A 23,865-nucleotide genomic window follows, 5' to 3' on the forward strand; every position below is an offset into this window, starting at 1 on the left:
CTCAAGAGAAAGAGAACCAACAGACTATACTGACCAATAGGATATCTGTATCTATATCTATCTGTTTTTCTGGAGCACACTGACTAAAACACTAGTAAAGGGAACAACAACAAAATTATGTGAGAGTCACCCTATGCTCTTCCTTCCCCTTACTCCACATCTAAGCAGTCACAAAGAACTGCCGATCTTATTTCCTCAGTGTCTCTGACATCCTTCCCCTCCTGCCCCTTGGCTACTACTCAATTCAGCCCTCATCATCTTTTAACTGAACAACTGTAACAGTCTCTGCTATGGACTGAATATTTGTGTCTCCCCAAGACTCATTCATTGACGCCCTACCCTGCAGAGTGTCTGTATTTGGAGTTGGAACCTCTAAGGAAGTAATTAAGGTTGGACAAGGTCCCAACGGTGAGGTCCTGATCTGACAGGATTGGTGTCCTTATAGGAAGAGACACCAGAGAGCTCTCACCCTCTCTTTTTCCACATGCGTGCAGTGGAAAGGCCACGTGAGGTCACAGATGGTAGTCAAGAGGACAATCCTCATGGGGAATGTAACTGGCCAGCACCTTGATCTAGGGCATTAAGCTCTCAGAAATATGAGAAGATAGTTAAGCGTCTGCCTTCGGCTCAGGGTGTGATCCTGGCGTTGTGGGATCAAGCCCCACATCAGGCTCCTCCGCTATGAGCCTGCTTCTTCCTCTCCCACTCCCCCTGCTTGTGTTCCCTCTCGCTGGCTGTCTCTATCTCTGTCGAATAAATAAATAAAATCTTAAAAAAAAAAAAAAGAACTATGAGAAGATAAATGTTCTGCTGCTTAAGCCCCCTCGTCTGTTATTTTGTTATGGCAGAGGAGCTGACCAAATGTCTCCAAACCGGTATCCACCATTATCACCCTAGCATCATGTTCAAATGATTTGAAGCATTGTTTGCACGGTGACCTTCATAAAAATGCCATTTTGACCCCATTACTCCTTTCCTTAGTAAAATAAAAATGTATCAATGGTTCCCTCAATTGCCAGAGTTCAAATTCCATTTCCTCTGCAATTTGGCTTTACCACCCTCCCTCATATCATGTCCTGCCATCTCTCCTCTCCACACATACACATCTCCATCCACACTATAAATCACTGTAAACCCCTGGATGTGCCTCTCTTGTGGCTTTCTCTCTCTGCATTACCCCTCCCCTCTACCTATACCCCAGGCCCAGGACTAGTAAAGATCTATTCTTTAACTTGGGTTCTCCTTCTTAAAGGAGTCTCCCCGGATCTTGCAAGGAACTGAATACTTGCCATGCTTCATACAACCATTGTACTTACATTTTTCTAAAATTAAAAAAAAAATTGTTTTAAGTAGGCTCTATAGGGGCGCCTGGGTGGCTCAGTGGGTTAAGTGTCTGCCTTGGGCTCAGGTCATGATCCCAGGGTCCTGGGACAGAGCCCCACATCAGGCTCCCTGCTCAGTTTCTCTTTCTCCCTCTGCCCCTCCTCCCGTTCCTGCTCTCTTTCAAATAAATAAATAAAATCTTAATAAAATAATAAAATAAAGTAAGCTCTATAGAGCTCAATGTGAGGCTTGAATTCATGACCCCTGAGATCAAGAGTCATATGTTCCACCAAAGTAACCAGCCAGGTGCCTCCACAATTGTACTCAATGCACATCTCTATTCCAAAATGTACACACCACCTGGAAGTTTTTATATGTGTCTTCCCTACTAGGTCATGTGCCTCATTTATCATTGTGTTCCTAGCACACAGCACCATGCCTGGCACAGAACAGGCCCTCTGTGTTCCTGAAATCAGAAGAAAGATGCAGAAAGGTGGGGGAAAAATCAGGACAGTGTCTTCCCTCCTACCACATCAAAAATATATGACCTTATTTCATCTCTGTTGACTTTGATCTTGCCAGAATTATCTCATCAATCCATCAAGATTTTTTTTTGGCACTTATACCTAATATGATGGATTCACCAATCACAATTCTGTACCTTCAACTAAGTCATTGATTTCATAAAGGGATTAATAAGTCCTGGTGCGAGCCTGGAAGAAGGATATTACAAATCTCCCTCTACGCTGATATCAATTCATTATCTAATTACTTTCACATTTCACCTGCTTACTTGTCCACTGAATTCCAATCCACTATAACTTTCTTTCCTAAATCATATCTGCCTAAGGGTAAACCTGGTCCCTGGAACACCCCACCCATTATGTTGTGCTCTAATAGGTAAGGTTATTGCTTCTTCTCCCACCCCCTTCCTTATGGATTCTGATATACATCTGTTTTTAATCTGCATACACTTGGGATTTGGTAAAGTTTACTATAACCACTTTAAGCATTTTCGATAAACTTCGAAATTGCATTTGAGCTCAAATTGTATTAGATGTCCATTATTTTTACTGCATGTGGACTTGAGACTTCAAACAGAATGTCAGTGACCCTTGGTAGAGCATGCTTGGTGCTATGCTCTTGGCCTCTACTAAAGGATATCAAAGAACCTGGGACAAGAAAGCCAGTTTTGTCTCTATTGTAAATGTTGTCAAGGACATTCTTCACTTTATCATACCATGTAACCTTCATGTAAGTCTACAGGAAAACTATTTCACAGGTGTTTGTTTGTTTGTTTTTAAAGATTTTATTTATTTATTTGACAGAGATAGACAGCCAGCGAGAGAGGGAACACAAGCAGGGGGAGTGGGAGAGGAAGAAGCAGGCTCCCAGCAGAGGAGCCTGATGTGGGGCTCTATCCCAGAACGCCGGGATCACGCCCTGAGCCAAAGGCAGACGCCCAACCGCTGTGCCACCCAGGCACCCCTATTTCACAGGTTTTAAGATCAGAAAATGTGTTTCGTTTATAGTTTGGCTTTCATCTTATGGATAAATCCTGTAATTAAGTGGGTTCCCGCATTGCTTTCTTTCTCAGAATGTTCTTCAGAAACACTGGTCTTCTTTAGCACCTGCTCAAGGGGAAAACGTTAATGTGTTTGTGTAATCTTATCCCTTGCTTTATTAATTTAGTCTCTCTACCCTTATTTTCAACCCAACAAAGTTACTTTTAAAAAAAATCAGTTTTGGGGCACCTGGGTGGCGCAGTCGTTAAGTGTCTGCCTTCGGCTCAGGGCATGATCCCGGCGTTGTGGGATCGAGCCCCACATCGGGCTCTTCCGCTATGAGCCTGCTTCCTCCTCTCCCACTCCCCCTGCTTGAGTTCCCTCTCTCGCTGGCTGTCTCTGTCAAATAAATAAAATCTTTAAAAACAAAACGAAAAATAATCAGTTTTATCTTTCTGCATTTATGTAAAATGCAGCACATGAATCAAGGCATAAATCAATTTTTTTTAAGATTTTATCGTTAAGTAATCTCTATACCCAACGCGGGGCTCGAACTCACAACCCCAAGATCAAAAGTCTCATGCTCCACCGACTGCGCCAGCCAGGCACTCCAAGATATAAATAATTTTGTCTCTTTTTACAAATATGGAATTTGAATGCCCTAATAAGGTGACAAGATTAGGTAAAGGTGCTTTAGGACTGATTAAGATGATGATACCTAACACTTCAGACTAACTTTTTTTTTTTTTTTTGAGAGAGAGAGGGAGAGAAAGAGAGAGAGCTGGGGCAGAGGGAGAGGGAGAGACAGAATCTTAAGCAGGCTCCATGCCCAGAGCAGAGCCTGACGTGGGGATTGATCTTACAAACCTGAGATTATGACCTGAGCGGAAATCAAGAGTCAGATACTTAACCAACTGAGCCACTCAGGTGCCCCTCACACTAACCTTTTGCATTTGCTAGCTCTAATCACAAGTACGGACTGGTTTAAAATTATTGTGATCCAACATGTGTATTGAATTCTGTTTATATTTAGGGTATAGCTACATAATGCCAAAACATTTGGGTAGAAAGCAAAAATTTTAACTCTCTCGGTGTTGGTCCTGCTTATCCCAGCTTTCTTCCTGAGAAGGCAAGCATCCATGCGGTTGGTGACTCTTGTCACTCATCACACAGAAGTTTTGGTGTCGTGTTTGTAGAAGGAAAGTCCAAATGCTGCGTACCAGACTGTTCACTCAGTCCCCTGGAGGCCCAGGTTCCAGTCTCGCTTACACGGAGACCATAGTGAGGCCTTAGCGTCTCTGCATTTCCATTTCCTCAAATCCCTGAAACAAGTTTCTGTCTCCTGGGTTCTGCAGATCGATGGAGAGAACACGCGTCCAAGCCCTTGAGGAACACCCAGAGATAAACGATTATTGGAGAATGACTCTGAGTCTGAAAGTTCATCATTACCTTCCACACACAACAACACTTTACATACGAAGCTTCTGACTTCTCTGAAGGGGAGCAGCTCAGAGGAAGCGTAAATAAGCATCCATGTGAGGGTTCACAAGTGACAAAAAAAGAAGTGCCATGCCTTAGCATTTTAGCCGTAGAAATAAGGAAGTGAGATGGTCTCCCCAAGAACCCCCAGGTTCAACCAGCCAACTTATACTTTCGCGGGGGGTGGGGGTGTAACACCTGCATTGTGCTTGCTAATTAATTTATTTTCATTGTGATACAATAGAGATAATATAAAAGATGTCATTTTAGCCATGTTTAAGTGTTCAAGTCAGTGGCATTAAATACAGTCATGCCTGGGTGGCGTGCCTGGGTGACACAGTCGGGTTAAGTGTAGGACTCTTGATTTCGGCTTAGGTCATGATCTCAGGGTCGTGAGATTGAGCCCAGGGTGGGCTCTGCACTCAGTGAGGAGTCAGCTTGGGATTCTCTCTCTCTGCCCCTCCCCTCACTCACATGCACTCTCTTTCTCAATTAAATAAATAAAATCTTAGAAAAAAAATAAATACAGGGGCACCTGGGTGGCTCAGCCAGTTGAGCATCTGCCCTTGGCTCAGGTCATGATCTCAGGGTCCTGGAATCAGGCCCCACATTGGGCTCTCGGCTCATCAGGGAATCTCCTTCTCCCTCTCTCTGTTCATGCTCTCTCTCTCTCAAATAAATAAATAAAATTGTTAAAAAAAATAAAAATAAAATAAAAAAATAAATACAGGGGCGCCTGGGTGGCTCAGTCATTAAGCATCTGCCTTCGGCTCAGGTCATGATCCCAGCATCCTGGGATCGAGCCCTGCATCGGGCTCCCTGCTCAGCAGAAAGCCTGCTTCTCCCTCCCCCACTCCCCCTGCTTATTTTTCCTCTCTTGCTGTCTCTCTGTCAAATAAATAAATAAAATCTTAAAAAAAATAAAATAAAAAATAAATACAGTCATAAATACAGTCACGTTGTTTTACAACCATCACAACAATCCCTTTCTACACTGTTTTCATTATCCCAAACAAACTCTGTACCCATTAAACACTAGTTGCCCATTCAACTCCCACTTTTGAAAGTTCCACCTACTGGCCTTTGGCCACACCCATGGCATTTTTAGCCACTGTGTGCAGGGTTAAACTTCCTGCTGCAAGCCTTCTCATTTTCCCTTCCTTGAAAAGTTACTCTTCATCCAGGCAAAGGGTTTTTTTTTTCCTCTGATTGTTTGTAATGTCTCAATTTTTAAAAAAATTTTTTAAAGATTTTATTTATTTATTTGAGAGAGACACCATGAGGGAGAAGCAGACTCTTCACCAAGCAGGGTGACTGAAGTGGGGTTCAATCCCAGGACCCTGAGATCGTGACCTGAGCTGAAGGCAGATGCTTCACCGACTGAGCCACCCAGATGCCCCTAAAAACTGGTTCTTTGCTTGTTTTGATGTTTGGACAGAAGTGAGAAGGTTAGGGTCAGATTTCAGATTTCAGTCCCTAGTTCAGCCTGTTCACAGGTTCTGCTGGTAAACTACTCTTATGGTCTTGACTACCAGCACCCCAGGCAGGCACTGGCCTTGCTCCCTCCATAGTGAGACTCTGTTTTTGACTGGGTCCCGTCCACTCAGAAGTATATGTGACATGGGTCACCCAGGGGACAACATGAAACACTGTGGGTAAATCAATACAAACCCACTTGAAACCCAAGTTCATTTATGAAGGCTAATACAGTAAATAGAGACAAATCAATTTCAGGCCCAGTCCATTCCTTCAGAACTTGTGGTACTTACTGTGATGGAGCACTGTACTGACAGATAATAGGTACCTATTAAATGTCTGTTGAAAGAAATTTGGAATAAAATTCTTTTCCTAGGCCGAGTGTAAGGTACTATCTCAGTGTATAAGAAAGCTAGGAACTATGTTGGAAAAATGAACAATGTGTCAGATGATTACTCTGTCTTAATGGTCATGATTTCATTTCATCCTTATATTAACCCAGAAAGGTAAGCCTTACCTGTCATTCCCCACTTCTTGGAAAAGCTAATGATTCGTTCAAGCTCACTGGGTAGTAAATGGACAAAACTAGAATTCAGACCCACACGTAGCTCGCTTGAATTTCCATCTGTTTTCCATTTCTATCCTGGGATCTCTAAAACCAATCTCAAGTATGAGACAACAGTCTGCTCTTCAATCATTTTCTTTTCTGGAAAATGGCTAGTTGAACTTTGAGCTCTAGACTGTAATCTGTGTAATAAAAGGTGTAGGAAAGTGAGGCACGCCTGGCTGTCTCTGTTGGTAGAGCATGAAACTCTTGATCTCAGGGTCACGAGTTCAAGCCCCATGTTGAGCATAAAGCTTACTTAAAACAAAACAAAACAAAAGATGTAGGAAAGTGAGAGGGATGGATGGTGGATTTGAAATCGGGAAGTGCTTCGAGATGCTCTAATGAGATACCACTCCTATATCCTGCCGAACCACCATAACTCAGTCTTGACGTGCTTTAACTTCCCCATTCTAGGAAATGATTTATGAACACTTAACATTACTAGTCAACATTTATTAACATTGAATATTGGTGCTAGACACTGTGTTGGTATCTTCCACAATTTCCTTCAACATGGCCAATAAACAACTCATAGACTCTAGAGCAAAATAATCCCTTAGTCATTGGAATTTATAATGGAAGATTATTAACAGGATTTCCTAAGACCTGGAAGTTATAACATTGTCATAATTTATGTATACCATAGAGGCTGTTCATAAAAAAGAATATTAGTGTATAAAGTAGAGTATGGAACACGGGGCATAAAGTATGTTAAGAAACAAGTGAGTTTTGAGTGCCTGGGTGGCGCAGGCCTTAAGTGGCTGCCTTCGGCTCAGGGCGTGATCCCAGCGTTCTGGGATTGAGCCCCACATCAGGCTTCTCCGCTAGGAGCCTGCTTCTTCCTCTCCCACTCCCCCTGCTTGTATTCCCTCTCTTGCTGGCTGTCTCTCTCTGTCAAATAAATAAATAAAATCTTTAAAAAAAAAAAGTGAGCTTTGAGTTTCTAAAACATATATGTTTTAGAAAGCCATTGTTTAAAATACACATTATTTGGGAAAAAAACAGAAGAGTGCATTAAATATCTATTGTCATTATTACATCAATTGAAAACATCTGGACTTACCAGAAAATAGAAAATATAACATTAACATATAACCATACAAATTTATGAGCTTAAGGACAATGAATGAAAAAATATATATACTTTAAGATTTTATTTATTTACTTGAGAGAGAGAGAGAAGCAGGCTCCACGTTGAGCAGGGAGCCCAATGTGGGGCTGTGGGGCTGTGGGGCTCTGGGGCTCGATCCCTGGGATCATGACCTGAGCCAAAGGCAGATGCTTAATTGACTGAGCCACCCAGGTGCCCCAAGGACAGTCAATATATTTTGCTCAGAAAATCTTAGACCAGGACATCTGGCTGCCTCCGTCGGTGGAGCATGTGACTCTTGATCTCAGGGTTGGGTGTCAAGATTACTTAAAAAATAAAATAAAATCTTAAAAAGAATTAAAATTCTTACACCAAAAATCAGAATTAATTAGTATGCTTATGGTTTCATATAACACAAAAAAATCTTCTTTAAGGTTTTTAAAATGATATTTGTGTCTACAAGAAAATCCTTGTGGATAAGCAGTTGGTGGTGTGTCAAATATAACCTATCTTTTGTTGTATTTGCAGAAACCAAAAGGAAAGACTAATCAGCTGCAGCTCTTTTTGAAAAGACCTAGCGTTGTGCCTTGCTTGTTTTGCTGAATCCTTTTTTTTTTTTTAAGAATTTATTTATTCATTTGACAGAGAGAGAGACAGCCAGCGAGAGAGGGAACACAAAGCAGGGGGAGTGGGAGAGGAAGAAGCAGGCTTCCAGCGGAGGAGCCTGATGTGGGGCTCGATCCCAGACCGTCGGGATCACACCCTGAGCCGAAGGCAGACGCTTAACGACTGAGCCACCCAGGTGCCCCATGCTGAATCCTTTTTTCCTTTTTTTTTTTTTTTTTTTTTTTTTTTTTTGAGAGAGAAAGAGAGAGAGCATGTGTGGGGGCAGGGGGAGGAGCAGAGGGAAAGAGAGAATCGTAAACTGACTCCATGCTGAGCACACAGCCCCACCAGGGGGCTCGATCTAACAATCTTCTGAGATCATGACCTGAGCTACAATCAAGAGTTGGATGCTTAACCACCTGAGCCATCCAGGTGCCCCATTTTTCTTTTCTTTTTTAATTTATTTTTATTTATTTATTTTTAATGGCTCCAAGCCCAGCATGGAGCCCAGTGCAGGGCTTGATCTCCTGACCCTGAGATCAAGAACTGGGCTGAGATTAAGAGTCAGACACCCACGAAGTCACTCAGGCACCCCAAATCGTTTCTTTGAAATTGTAAATCTGAAATTCCTCCTCCTCAGAAATGAAATGCCTTTGTTCTATTAAAATTCTTAGATTTTAAACACACTTCCTTCTTGCCTTCATTCTAATCCACACCTCTATGTCTGCATGGGGTGGGTTGGATCTCTTACAATATTTAGAATAGTATCATCACTTCAGCCCTCCACAGCTCAGTGGATTACACAGTCACCATGCTCACGGTACCATGGAGAACCACCCCAAAGTGGCTGCCATGGCAACCTGTTTGTCAAGTAGATGATCTCAAAATTCCAACAATATGGCAGACTGGGAGACCCAAATGATGTGCGTGCCCCTCTTCCATCACCATTTGACAAAAAGAAGAAGGAGGAGGAGGAGGAGAAGGAGGAGGAAGGGGAGGGGGATGGGGAGGAGAAGGAGAAGGAGAAGGAGAAAAAGAAAAGAAAAAAGAAAAGAAAAGAAAAGAAAAGAAAAGAAAAGAAAAGAAAAGAAAAGAAAAGAAAAGAAAAGAAAAGAAAAAAGAAAAGGGGCGCCTGGGTGGCACAGCGGTTAAGCGTCTGCCTTTGGCTCAGGGCGTGATCCCGGCGTTGTGGGATCGAGCCCCACATCAGGCTCTTCCGCTATGAGCCTGCTTCTTCCTCTCTCACTCCCCCTGCTTGTGTTCCCTCTCTCGCTGGCTGTCTCTATCTCTGTTGAATAAATAAATAAAATTTAAAAAAAAAAAAAAAAAAGAAACTTAAAAAAAAAAAAAGAAAAGAAAAGAAGTATCTCACACACACACACATACACACACACACACACGCACACCCCTGAAAGAATAAAAGGGAAGCTCGAAAGTGCCAGAGAGAAGAGAGAACCTCATACAGAGTGAAAACATAACTCAAGGACGCAGAGACTCAGAGGAGCAGCAGACACCAGATGAGGCCCTAGTGCATGGGGCTTTCTGGGCTTTGACAAGAGGTGTGATCTTTGTGCATTATTTTAACTACAGCTGAGATCTCTGCATTCAGCTGCCCAACTCTGAAAGAGGGGTGAGAAGAACTCCACACCCCTCCCCCTCAGGGACACATCAGAGAGGCCTTTCACCAGTCTACAGATCTGATGCATAAAAAATCTTGTGAAAAACCAAAATGCCAAGACTGCACTGTAAGGAGTTAGAGTCCACACTTCTTTTTTTCTTTTTTCTTTTCTTTTTTTTTTTTTTAAAGATTTTATTTATTTATTCGACAGAGACAGAGACAGCCAGCGAGAGAGGGAACACAAGCAGGGGGAGTGGGAGAGGAAGAAGCAGGCTCATAGCGGAAGAGCCTGACGTGGGGCTCGATCCCACAATGCCGGGATCACGCCCTGAGCTGAAGGCAGACACTTAACCGCTGTGCCACCCAGGTGCCCCCTTTTTTTCTTTTTTTAAAAGATTTTATTTATTAGTTATTTGAAAGAGACAGAGAGAGTATGAGCTGGCAGAGGGAGAGGGTAAGCAGATTCCCCACTGAGCAGGGAGGCCAATGCAGGACTTGATTCCAGGATCTTGGGATCATGACCTGAGCCAAAAGCAGACCTTTCACCGACTGAGCCACCCAGGCACCCCAAGAGTCCACATTTCTATTACCCATTGTCTAATCATTTTGGGGCTGCTATAACAAAATTACGACAGATTGGGTGGTTCAAACAATGAACATTTATTTTTCTTGTCATTCTGGAAGTCCAAGATCAAGAAACATGCAGCTAGGTGTTTTTGATGTTCCATTCTAAGATATTTGTACTTTTTTGATTAAATTTCTCTGCTTGATCACAAAAAATTCAGTTAAGACTTATACACATGGTAGTGCCTTCTGGAAGTGATTTTTTTTTTTATGGAACTTAAAAAAAAATAAACAAAACAGGGGCGCCTGGGTGGCTCAGTCGTTAAGCGTCTGCCTTCGGCTCCGGGCGTGATCCCAGCGTTCAGGGATCGAGCCCCACATCAGGCTCTACTGCTGGGAGCCTGCTTCTTCCTCTCCCACTCCCCCTGCTTGTGTTCCCTTTCTCGCTGGCTGTCTCTCTCTGTCAAATAAATAAATAAAATCTTAAAAAAAAAAAAAACAAAAATTTTCTATCTGGCCTCAACATGATGCAGAACAGAGAAAACATAAGAATGGACAGTCTCAGATCTAAAATAACTCCACAGAAAAAGGAGCCCAGAACCACGGAAGACCATGACAACCTAATGAAGTCACGAAAATTTGGTGCATTACGTGGCAAGGAATGGGGGTTCCAGCAATTTCATGGAGCTATTAGGAAATGATTGCGCAAAGAAAAAGAAAGAGAAGAAGAAAACCATTGTGCTGTAGAATTAAAAGATCCTAGAAAAAGAATAGCAAAGCAAATATAAAGAACTTTTCGGATCTGATTGCTACCGTTGTGAGGTTGACGACTTAGATACTCTGTTGCTAGGCTACACAGACCCCATGAAAAAGAAAAGTTTTGAAATACGTTTAAAAGATTTCACTAGAAATTCATATACAGAGAAAGTTGTTATTTTCTCCTATGCTTTTGAAATAGTTCCTCTGAGTGGAAAACTGTCTAGAGGATATGAGATATAAAAAAAAAAAAATTTCTTTGGGGACTTCTCATTTCTCACTGACTAAATATTTGAGATGAGAATACCTGCACAGTCAAACTAATGTTGAGGTATAAATTAGTTACCTTAAAAAGTGAATCCTACAGGAGTCGTTTAGAATGAACATAGAATGACGTAAGGACATTAATATGAAATAGAAGCAGTTCTCGTTATGGTCAGAAGGGGCTATTACTATTTTGTTTCTATTTTTAGCATTCCAATCTCACAATTCTATAAAATTAGATTATAACAGTAGAAACATCATCTCAAAGCAAATCAGCTTTAGCAACATAAATGTTCTGGAACTACAGCAAGTGTTTAAGTAAATTGCTTGTTAAATCAGTGCCAAAATGTGGGAGATATTCTAGTTCCCTAAGATGTGTTCCTATTATTTATGAAATCTGGTCGCTTACTGATATAACTACTATACACGCTTCCTGTTTATACTCTGTTTAATTTCTCTGCCAAGGTTGGACTGGGTTTTGTTTGGTTGTTGTTGTTTTGCAACAAACAGCATGACTACATCAATATAATTCATTGCTTTTTTTTTTATTTTTAAAGATTTCATTTTTAAGTAATCTCTACACTCAATGTGGGGACTCAAACCCACAATCCCGAGATCAAGAGTCACATTCTCCACTGACTGAGCCAGCCAGGCGCCCTAATAATTCATTGCTTTTTATCATATTTTTTATAATATAAAACAATGTTTAGTCAAGTAGCCAAGCCTTCTTGGTATGCCATTGCAGCTGTATTCCAGAACATTCCTAATACAGTTGGAAAAGAATTGCTTCCATGAAAGGCAGATAATAGAAATTATCTCATTCCTCCCATCACAGGTAAACCACTAATTTAGTCACAGCTTCTGTACTAATGCTCTTTTCAATAAAAGTGGATATTCCATGAAGTAGGGACTCAGTGAAGTTACTTTTATATAAATGCCTTAAATGAATTACTGTTGTTAATTACTATTATTATTATTATTTTCACCTTGCTTCCACCACCATTACTGTTGTTTTTTAGATGAGCAAGCAGCCAGCACTTCCTTCTAGCATAAAAATTTCAGTAACTTGTTTCCTCTCTCATTGCTACTATATTAAGTCACCTGAGTAGCACATTAAAGACTCCCCAGCCCCCAATCAGGATAAAGGATGGCAATAATCTTGATGTCATAATATGTTCCTGACTTTAAATCAGTGTTCACGATAGACAAAAAATCCCAATATCCATTCAAATTGCAATAAATTTGCCATCGCCATCAAGGCCATGATATTTTCCTACTTTTCTCCACTTCCTCGTTGAGGGTCTATCATCGTACAGTTCCAATCCTCCTGAGACCCTAAACCACCTTCAGTTCCCTGGCTCCTCCCCCACCATCTTACAAGACAGGCTTGCAAGGGTATCTCTTCCTGCCCAGCAGTTACACAAAAAATATTGAAAACTTAGAGTTACCGGTCTTCCCACAAGAATACATGGCAAGTTAAACTCATTTGAGAAAACAACAGAAAACCAAGAATGCACCTAGAGGAACACAGGTTCAAACTGATGTGAGGCAAGGACTTTGTTCCTTGGAATTTCCAAATCCTCTCCCCCGACCCCCACTTCTGCCTGGATGCCCTCAGGTTGGCACTGTACTTCCGACTGCTTATCTCAGACCAGTAATGATGGTGTCATACAATCCACTTCACTCTTGCCTTCCTCCTTGGGGAAACAGGCAAACAACAGCCTTGCTCCCGGAACTGGGACAGACAACCCTTTCAAAATAACTGGATGAATCATGCCTACTTCATATCCTGAACAAATCTAGGTCCAATTCCAACAGCCTACCAACAATTACCAGAAAATACATGTAGGACTAGCTCTATCACGAGTCCTCTTGTTAACTGTTTCGATCTCAGAGGACAAGTTAAATTCCATGCCAATGAAAGAGACGCAATTAAAAAACAAACAAGCAAACACTTAAATCTCTAGTTCTGTAGCAAAACTTTTAGAAGACCTCAGAAATAAGCAAAATTAGGAAGAAGAGTGAGTTGTCTAATGTTTGCATTCATTCTTTCTTTTTCCTAAGATTTAAACTCTTTCTCGTTGACTTGAATAGATGTGAAGTACCAAAAAAGTAGTCATCCCCTGGATTGTCCAATGGCTACTCCTTTTCTCAGTTTGGGGATTCATAACAATAGAAAATGCAAACCTAAGTTAAGAGGAGGCAGAATTGAATATCAGTATAGTTGCTGCTGTATATATTAAATCTATCCCTGATCTTCCTGGCAAAAAAAACCCCATAAGGTATATACACCTAGAATGTGTTGTATGCAACCCTTAACTGTCTCATTGAAGGGGGAAAAAAAAAGCAAAGCTTTTCCTAAGAAGACGACATTTTCCTGGCACTAAAGTTCAAAGGAAAACTTTTAAAAAATATTTATTATTTATTTATTTGAGTAAACTCTGCCCCGAACACAAGGCTTGAACTCATGACACCAGGATCAAGAGTGGCATGCTCTACCAACTGAGCCAGCCAGGTGCCCCTCCAAAGGAAAAAAAAAATTTTTTTTAAAGATTTTATTGATGTATTTGACAGCACAAGCAGAGGGAGCAGCAGAGGGAGAGGGAGAAGCAGGCTCCCCGCTGAGCAGGGAGCCCGAGGCGGGACTTGATCCCAGGACCCCGGCATCATGACCTGAGCCAAAGGCAGACACTTAACTGACTGAGCCAGCTAGGCGCCCCAGGAAAATTTTTACAGAGCCATCTTCAAAGAGATTTTGAACGATAGGCAGGATGATATGTTCAATAGTCTAACAGATAATTTCTTATCAAATTTTAGAGGCCTCCTTTTTTTTAGCAACCTGATGAGAACACTTTTGAAGACAATACATCTATACTCAGGAAGGGCTGGAACTAAGGGAATTGGAACGGAGAGGAGAGAATGAGTAGGAATTTATAATGACACTCTAGGAGTAAGGATCTGGAAAAGGAGACATTGGAATTACCTTTCCTGTATTCCAACCTTAATTACTGACTTTTCTCTGGTCTGTCCCCTTTCTCTAGGCCAATGTCACTTAAAGTGTGGTCAGTGAACCAATCTCCCATTTGCAAGCTCTTAACCAGTATGCAAGGAGGTCAGTTCTGAAACTGGCAGCAAATGTTTAAAACTCTTATAGCAATTTGGCAGAATTATTTTATAAATTTGCACCTAGTAATTTAAAATGTAAGCTTCTCCTTTTAATGTCTTTCATTTATTATTTTACTTTTATTTTTCTAAAAATTAAATGTTACTGGATTTTATAAAAGTAGCATCCTTGGGGCACCTGGGTGGCTCAGTTGTTAAGCCTCTGCCTTTGGCTCAGGTCATGATCCCAGGGTCCTGGGATCAAACCCCACGGCGGGCTCCCTGCTCAGCAGGAAGCCTGTTTCTCCCTCTCCCACTCCCCCGCTTGTGTTCCCTCTCCCGCTGCCTCTCTCTCTGTCAAATAAATAAATAAAATCTTAAAAAAAAAAAAAAAAAGTAGCATCCAGCCTGGGTGCCTGGCTGGCTCAGTTGGAAGGGCATGCGATTCTCGATCTCAGTGATTGGGAGTTCAAGCCCCATTTGGGTGTAGAGATGACTAAAAATAAATAAATCAATAAACTTAAAAAACAATGAGCATCCTGCAACTGATTGAAAATTTAAAACAACAAAACTAGCCTTTTATCACAGGTTGAAATTCTACTATAGGACCCTGTTTCTCAAACTCCAGTGGCCATATAATATCCTCAGGATTCTGCCATCTCTGCACATTAACTTTAGCATTTATTCAATAAATGGGTGGCACAATCCATTAAGCATCTGCCTTAGAGTCAGGTCATGATCTCAGGGTCCTGGGATCAGCTGTGTCAGGCTCCCTGCTCAGCAGGGAGTCTGCTTCTCCCTCTGCCCCTCGCCCCGCTCATGCTGTCTCTTTCAAATAAATTTAAAAAAAAATCTTTTTAAAAAATTAAAAATAACTTTCCTTAAAGAAAATCGCTTTTACTTTAAATTTATTCTTATTTATTTTTTTAAAGATTTTATTTTTAAGTAATCTCTATGCCCAACATGGGGCTTGAACTCACAACCTTGAGATCAAGAGTCACCCGGTCTTCCAAGCCAGCCAGGTGCCCCAATAAATTTATTTTTAAATGATGCTACATCATCACCATAAGCACTGTATCACTTTTGTAAATGAAAAATAACTACAAACACTATGAAAACGAAGGAATGCTCTTAAATTAAAAAATAATAGTAAAATAACAATCTTCAAGGAACGACAAAGCTAACTGGTTTACTAAAGGGCATGCCTGAAAATAAGAAAAAAAGCTCTTTTTTTTCATTCTTATTGGTCAATTGAAAATGAATATCAGCTTAATGTTTTTTAGCTCAAGACCAAGATGAGCTGAATATCCGACTTCTTAGGTGAGGTTGGATACTGATAATGAATTCCTACTCGAAATGATGTTCAACACATTTCATTGTCCCTGTTGACTTCCGAAGTGAACTGCCCAATCCTCTGAATGGGTCAGGTTATTTGGTAAAACCCAGAACAGCGATTTACAGAGGATTTCCTTTTCCTGAATCATTGCCATCTGGTCTGAGAAAACATTTATAAAAACCTTTTGTCAAGTGGCCTTCTCATAATTTTGAAAGTGTATTAAGCAAGTTCTTCAGATGCCATTTCTGAAGAAACTACAAGTTTTCAACAAGCATCGTCAGCAAAATGAATGTACATTTCAGAACTTGTCCCCAGGATCCCGAGCTTATCATGTCTTATACACAGAAAATACAATGGCTACCATTTATTGCACTCCTTTTTCAATTAAAAAAAAATTTATTTATTGGAGAGAGAGAGTGAGCGAGTGGGATGGGGGGGCAGAGAGAGAATCTCAAGCAGACTCCATGCTGAGCATAGAGTCTGATGTAGGGCTCGATCTCACGACCCTGAGATCATGACCTGAGCTGAAATCAAGAGTCAGATGCTTAACCAACTGAGCCACCCAGGTGCCCCTTTACTTATTCATTTTTTAAAGATCTTTTTTTTCTTTAAGTAATTTCTATACCCAACGTGGGGCTTGACCTCACAACCTTGAGATCAAGAGTCACATGCTCCCCTGACTGAACCAGCCAGGCACCCCAACTACATTCTTACTACGGGCCGGGCACTTTGCTAAGTGGCCAGTAGACATCTATATAGAATAGAGAAAAAGCTAGCATGTCTATATCTCTATATTACATAATGTCATTTTATGTATATGTTATATGTAACAAGATTTTATATATTACCTATAAATATATAAAATGAGATTATATATTATATATTAAATGCTATAATATATATGTGATCTATTTAAAAATCTCATTTAATTCTCTCTTACTGGAAACTCTGGGCTCAAAAAGATGTACTGACCCCATTCATTCCATAGTCAACAAATATTTATTGACTTGACCGCCTACTGTGTGCCAGGCACCATCTAGGCATTGAGATAACAGAAACACACAGAATTGACTTAGGTCATTTTTATTTAGTGTTGGTTGTGGGAAGAGAGAATAAACAAGATAATTTCTGATAGTAACAAGCCTTGAAGAAAGTAAGTTACGTATCAGAGCTGTGTTGGGGGAGGACAGTGGAAAGAGGCGCAGGGGCTGGTTACAAAAGTCTTGCCTGTGAAGGAACAATTGGGCTGAGACTGAATGATGAGAAGCAATCAGCCTTCTGAAGACTGGGAAGGAGCATTCCAGGCGTAAAAAACAGCTATTGCAAAGCCCTTAAGACAAGAAAAAGCTTGGCATGTTGAGGGAAAACAAAGAATGTATGGCTAGAATCGACTGAGCCATGGGGAACATTATATCCAGCGTTACATAAGGCCTCGTAGCTATGTTGAGGAGTTTGGAAGTTATTCTCAGCAATGAAAAACATTTGGAAGGTTTTAATTAGGGGATCAACATAATCTGATTTCATTTCAAAAATATCCTTCGGGTGCTGTGTGAAGAATAACGTATAAAGGGCAAAAGAAGGAAAAGACACAAAGTTAAAAGCTTATATATTGGTCCAGCAAGACAGGATGGCGGGCCGAACCAGAATGGCGGTGGAGAGGAGGGGGTGGATTTAGGCGGAGTGGACTAGACCTGCTAACCTGTGTGGGAAGATTTGGGGAAAGGCAGAAGAGACAGGAAAGATTCCTTGGTTTTTGTTTGAGCAAGTTTCCTCTGGTTTCATAGCTAGTAAGGGGCAGAGCTAAATTAAACCCAAGGTCTGATTCAAAGCTACTCTTTGGCCCGTTCTTTCTTCTTGTGGCTGCTGAATCGAAACCCAATGCTACAGCAGCCCATCACCCCCAAACACTTAATCCCAAACTTCCAGGATTGGGCCTTGGTAAAGTCTGGACCCTCCCAAGCCCTAGGCCTCAGGCTGCTCTGGGTACAGATGTCAGAGAGACCAGAGAGAAGGAAGTCTGGGGCTGGTGTTGAAGGACATGCAAAGGGGGCCACTCCTGAAGGCCTGGGGTCAGACAGAGAACTCTACCTTTGACTGTCCCCATTCTTATTTCCCTACAATTCTCACCATGTAACCCCACCCTCCTGCCCATCCGTTGACGTCTTCCCAGGCAATGTCTCTCTCCATCTGGGCCCACGTACTATCTAAAGTCGTATTACCATCTCGGGGGCCACCAGGGACAAACCCACCACTTTGGCGCTCACAGCTCTAGGCCATTCCTTCCACCTTGTGTGAAAGAGACGAAGGTTAAGCAACAGAAAGTGGTATTAGAGAAGGAGAAGAGAAAGTTTCACATGCTAGAGAATAGTTTCTGGTGTCAACCATGACAGAGAGATCCAGTGGTCAGGGAACTGAAACAGGTCACTGAATTTGGTTAATGGGAGAAATGCTTCGGGAAGGTAGATGGGCAAAATCGTATTGCAGGGATGAAGAGGTTACAAATGCCAAGCAGCCAGACATGATTATAAATGAGACTTTCGGGCAATCTGGAAGGTAGATTAGCTCAAGGGGAAAGCAGGACTAAAAAGAATAATTGTAACAGAGGGCGTGTATGAAAGCACTTTTAAAGTGTTATACAAATAGAAGGGTTAGTAATATTTGACCTTACCATATGCTACCTTCACTTCTTTTTAGCCCAATGCCCTATTTCCCTAAGCAAATTCTTCCTCTTCTTCTTTTTTTTAAAAATATTTTGTTCTGAAGTAATCTCTACCCCCAACGTGGGGCTCGACCCCACAACCTCGACATCCAGAGTCACACGTCGACTGAGTCAGCTTGCCAGGTGTCCCTCCCTAAGCAAATTCCACGTGAAATAATAAATCCCGTTTAATACTTCTTGGTGTCACCAACACAATATCCTACACAGAGAGATCAGTGAAAACTTACATTTATTTATTTATTTATTTATTTATTTATTTATTTATTTATTTAAAGTAGGCTTCCTGCCCAGCACAGAGCCCAGTGCGGGGCTCAAACTCACAGCCCTGAGATCATGCATGACCTGATATGAGATCAAGAGTTGGATGTTCAGCAGACTGAGCCATCCAGGTGCCCCAGATCCATGAAAACGTATAAAGTCAAAATACACAGAAGTGTCCAGGACATTGTCATGCACACATACACATTTCTCAATTAGTTTGTTTACTCCAGTGCGTGTGTGTGTGTGTGTGTGTGTGTGGGTGTGTATATATATATATATATATAGTTGGAGAATACTCACTTGAGAATAGATACTAAGTCCTATGCTTCTTTGTATTTCCCATACTTACCCCAGAGCCTTGAACATAATAGGCACTCAATTAATACTTGTTGATAGATTTCAATTACTTGTGTGAGCTATCCTCTCTTCAGATGGCAGTTCTCACTTCAAATGGCAAATCGTCTTTCGGCAATAACCAAAATTACAATGTAATTACGTTAAATTGCATTCAAATATATGGATTATTTCACCCCTTTCCAAATGCAATCCAGATGTGCGACTGCACCCAGTTAAACTACCCCTTTATCAAAGTTCCATTAATCTCCTGGAGGTATCACTGTGCTCATTAACTAAATGTCAGGTAGGTACAGAAGCTACTTTGGATTTCACTTAATAAACCAGAGCAATTTAAAATAATTACTCATATCTTGTGAAAAGAAGCTAATGTGTAGCCAGTTTAACCTGCTGGAGATCCGTGGGTGAAAAGAGCCCAGAAAGTGAGGGGATTAGGAGGAGGAACCTTATTTCTTTTGCCAAGGGAATTAAGGGAATCAAGCAATTATTTACCCTAAAAATAGGACAGAGTTGACTTGAGGAAAACTTTAAAAAGCTACTTCAGGGGCATCTGGCTGGCTCAGTCAGAGAAGCATGTGACTCTTGATCTTGGGGTTGTGAGTTCGAGCCCTACCCTGGGTGTAGGGATTACTGAAATAATAAAATCTTAAAACAAATAAACACACAAATAAATACAAAGACATTTTGAAAGTTTGTAGGATGTTTAAGAAATGTGAAATTGCCCAATTTACTGCCCAGATTTAGATTATCTGAAAACCTATCTTAGTTAGCTATCAGAGCTATAGTCCCACTTTGAATCCAGTTTCCCACATTAATATGATTTACTTCCCAGAATTATGAGCAGTGGCTTTATGACATTTGCAATAATAGAGAAATAAATTATAAAATGTATGTCTTTCCACACAGCAATTTTCAATATATGGATTAACATTTGGACTTATTTTAACTCTGCATACTTATACATTATTTGATAGACTTAAAAATGCTTTCCAAAAAGAGTGAAATTAGGCTACTTTGTTAATGTGCTAGTCAATATCATAGACTAGTTATTATGATAATCAGGAAAATTACAGATACTTCTATATTATTATATAAAAATAATTTATATAAATTAATGACTGCCAAATAAGTTTATTCCACAACTTACAAAGTTATCATAATTGACGAATTGAACAAATAGACCAAATTTTAGGTATTTACTTTCTATGATCTGTATTATCTGAAGGCCAAATGATGTGTTTCCCTCATCTGAAAATGGCATTATCTGTTAACCTTTAAGCTATTCAAAGAAGGGGAAGCTAATCAATATGTACTCAACACTTATTATATCCAGACACTTTTATTTTGTTTTATTATTTTTTTGAAAGTAGGCTCCACACTCAACGTGGGGCTGGAACTCACCACCCGGAGATCAAGAGTCTATGCTCCACGGAGCCAGCCAGGTGCCCCCAGGTGCTCACTTAAATTTTCACAACACACTTCTAAGGCAAATACAACCCTCTTGCAGATGAGGGAAATGAATTTCCAAAGCCCAAGTAATTCATCCAAGAACAAATAACAAGAGGAGACTTGGTTTGCTGTTTGTTTGTTACCAACATCCAGGTTATATCCCCTCAAGGAAAAGTCTTCAATTAAACAAACCAAAAAAAAGCAAAACAGTGTTTCCATTACAATCAATATATCCATATTCCCTACCAAACTATGACCTCAAAAAGTTATTTGTAAATATCTTTAATTTTTTTTCATTTTTCTGAAAAATGTTATTAAACTTATTTTCTGTCTTAACTAGTTGCCTCTTTGATGCTGTATTCAGTGAGCATGTATTAACTAATGGCCCTTTTGCGGGGGGGGGGTGCTTACAAGAATCCATAAGACACAATGGCTCCCCAGAAGATTCTGTGGTGAGCAGGAAGGATAGGCAAACAGATGGCCACAAAATGAGGGCTTTGATAGTGACGGGGTGAGAGGGATCGCATCAGAGGTGGCATAAACCAGACCAGTATGGGGTTCTCCTAAGGAAGAAAGCCCATGCTGTCTCTTAAGGCAAGATTGTTGGCCCCGTGAAGAATTAGAGAAAGGGGATATCAGGAAGCCAGGAGACCATATATCAGAAGCACAAATGGTATATTCGGGTAACTGGAACTATGTTAGCACTGCTGGAATATAGAATACAGAGGTGGGGAGCAAAGGATGAAGGTGGGGTGGTAATAGCCACAGGAAGTTAAGCTGGGTCCAGTGTCTAAGAGTCCTGTGAACCCACTAGAGCATTTGAATCCTCCTGAAGGTGATGCAGGGAGGCAGGAAGGGATTTCTAGCGGGGGAGTGAAATGACTGGATTTATATGCTGGAGACAGTGTGACGAATGGATTGAAGAGAGACAAGACTAGACAGGACAACAGTCCAAAGGCTACCACAACATCCAAGGCTGGAAAATAATAGGTCCCTGACACAGGAGTGGCCCCAGGCTTGGAGTAAGCGGCAAATCCCAGAGACATCGAGAAGGCAGGCTAGAAAAGACGTGGTGAATCACTGGATGTCTGAGTAAAGGAATGCTGAAAGAGGAATCTGGAATAATTCTCCTCAAGGAGTCACACCTGTGGGGCGCCTGGCTGGCTCGGTCAATACGGTGTGCGAATTTTGATTTTGGGGTTGTGAGTTCGAGCCCCACGTTGGGTGTAGAGGTTACTTTTTAAAAATTAATTAATTAAAAAAGGCGGGGGGCGGGGTGCACCAGTGAGATGACAGTAGTGTCGTTCATTAACATGACCGACTGGTAGAGAAAAAGCAGAGTGTTTTGTTTGTTTGGTTCGTTGGTTTTTTAAATGATTGATTTGTGTTTTTTTGGTTTTTGTTTTTTATAAAAGTTTATTCTTTTTTCTGTGCAACAGAACCTAAGTCAACACTTCCTTCTAGCCGTAAGTGGCAATAGATGGTGTGACAGGGAATCCAGATGTTTAAACAGGAATACAAGCAAGGATCACCACTGTATCGGGCACAAGGAACAGCTTACCTTTTCCAGATGTCTTAATTCCACACGTGGCCAGGGGACCCGTCCTCTTGGCCTTCGCTTTTAGCTCCTCGAGTGTCCTCTGCTTGTCTTTCTGTTTCTGCTTGAATGCCTTATCTTCCTTGTCCATCTGCTTGGCCTGCTTCTTGGGCTGCTTCTTGCCATCTTTGTGGCCAGACATGGCACCTGCAGCCCCTTCCCCAGACCCTGCTGCTCGAGAAGGAGCAGTCTTGAGGGGAAGCCCAGGAGTTCATATTTAACACATGAGACTGAAATCCATGTGAGACGTCCTCATGGACCTGTTCAGTAGGTCTGGAGTGCAGAAGAGGCCAGGGCACTTAAACATCGATTCTGGAAGCCAATAGTTCATGTGTCATTTTTAAAACCATGGAAGTTGATTGGATGTTCCTACTCACCGCAGGAGGTTGCCGGGGCAGTGAGAAGAGAGAGGCACAGACCACCAATATTTAAGGTGTGGCCAGCAGCAGAAGAGCCCAAGGGAAGCAAACATGGCACCAAGGAGAATCTGATATCACAGAAGCCAAGGGAGGAGACATGTCAAGGAGGACACAGAATATTTCCTGGAGGGCCAGTGACATCAAGGTCAAACAGCACACAATGGATTTAGCAACTTGGATGACACTGACTAACAAGGTGAGAGGTGGGTCCCTGGATGTGGGAATGGAAGCCAGAAGAAAGCCTCTCATCTCTTGGAATTTCCTGAACGAAACAAAGAATCAGCCACAACTCTTATTTGGGAAAGGCTTTGTGCCAATCATACAGTTTAAACTTTTTTCAAGCACTTTCATTTAGTTGGCAATTAACTAAGCAAAGTACTCGTCCATGCCCTTTCCTTAATTACCGCTTTCATAATCTATTCACTTTCATGTACCGACAGGTTCATCTGTAAAATGGGTTTGCTGCAACATCAGGTTCAAGCTGGGCTTGTGTGCAAAAGTTATTGTTAACTCAAACCAGTGACACAGTTTCTGTATATGGAATACGATTAGCAAAACCCTAGAACATGATCCCACACCTACCACAGGAATTCATTTAAAGCTGAGTCCTGGGGCATGTGGGTGGCTCGATTGGTTGGGCATCTGACCTTGGCTGAGGTCATGATCCTGGGGTCCTGGGATCACACCCAACCTCAGGCTCCCCGCTCGGTGGGGGGTCTGCTTGTCTCTCTCCCTCTGCCCCACCCCTCTACCACTCTCCTGCTCACTCTCCCCCTCGTCTCCCAAATAAATAAAATCTTTAAAAAATGAAGCTAAGTCCTAAAATGTTTTGTCTTCCATATGTACATACATCTTAGAAAATTATTTTAGTAGAATTAGCTGTTTTTTAAGTATTGGTGCTAGAGGTTAGAATGAACCCCTAATGCATAGTTAACCGTACTATATTAGGTTGGGTTCCTTAAAATATTTTATTTCCAAAAGATTATATTTTTAAGTAATCTCTACACCCCACAAGGGTCTCAAACTCACGACTCTGAGATCAAGAGTTGCCTGCTCCATGCACTGGGCCAGCCAGGCGCCCCTTGGATTAGGGGTTTACGGGTAAAGTCTTTCAGGGAATGTGATATATCAACAAACGTGCTTAAATCAGGGTAATAATGGTCCCTACCTCTTGTATTATTTCAAAGATTCTTCCTCTTTCTCAGTTTACTTATCTAACCTTTTAAATAATGAGGATGGGGAGCCTGGGTGGCTCAGTAGGCTAAGCATGGACTCTTGATTTCAGCTCAGGTCATGATCTCAGGGTCATAAGATTGAGCCCCCTGTCAGGCTCCAAGCTG

General features: G+C 41.4%; 1 protein-coding gene across 1 annotated transcript; it reads right to left on the reverse strand.

Annotated features, from left to right (window-relative positions):
• Positions 1-1,227: 1,227 nt before the first annotated feature.
• On the reverse strand, positions 1,228-22,248 carry LOC109490668 (translation machinery-associated protein 7-like). The gene is made up of 2 exons (XM_034660189.1): positions 22,071-22,248; positions 1,228-1,322 (listed from the first exon to the last, which is right to left on the reverse strand). Exons 1-2 carry the CDS (start codon positions 22,246-22,248, stop codon positions 1,228-1,230), a joined length of 273 nt encoding a protein of 90 aa, XP_034516080.1.
• Positions 22,249-23,865: the final 1,617 nt, after the last annotated feature.

Source organism: Ailuropoda melanoleuca, chromosome 5 (assembly GCF_002007445.2).
Source record: "Ailuropoda melanoleuca isolate Jingjing chromosome 5, ASM200744v2, whole genome shotgun sequence".
Taxonomy (NCBI): domain Eukaryota; kingdom Metazoa; phylum Chordata; class Mammalia; order Carnivora; family Ursidae; genus Ailuropoda; species Ailuropoda melanoleuca.

What these genes read in the sequence shown, in the direction of transcription:
- LOC109490668 (XM_034660189.1), bottom strand. Translation starts at nt 22,248, where the DNA reads ATGTCTGGCCACAAAGATGGCAAGAAGCAGCCCAAGAAGCAGGCCAAG. An exon ending in AATTAAGACATCTGGAAAAG is followed by an intron (nt 1,323 to 22,070) that starts GTAAGCTGTTCC and finishes TTTTAATTTTAG; the next exon opens with AAAAATGTAAGTACAATGGT.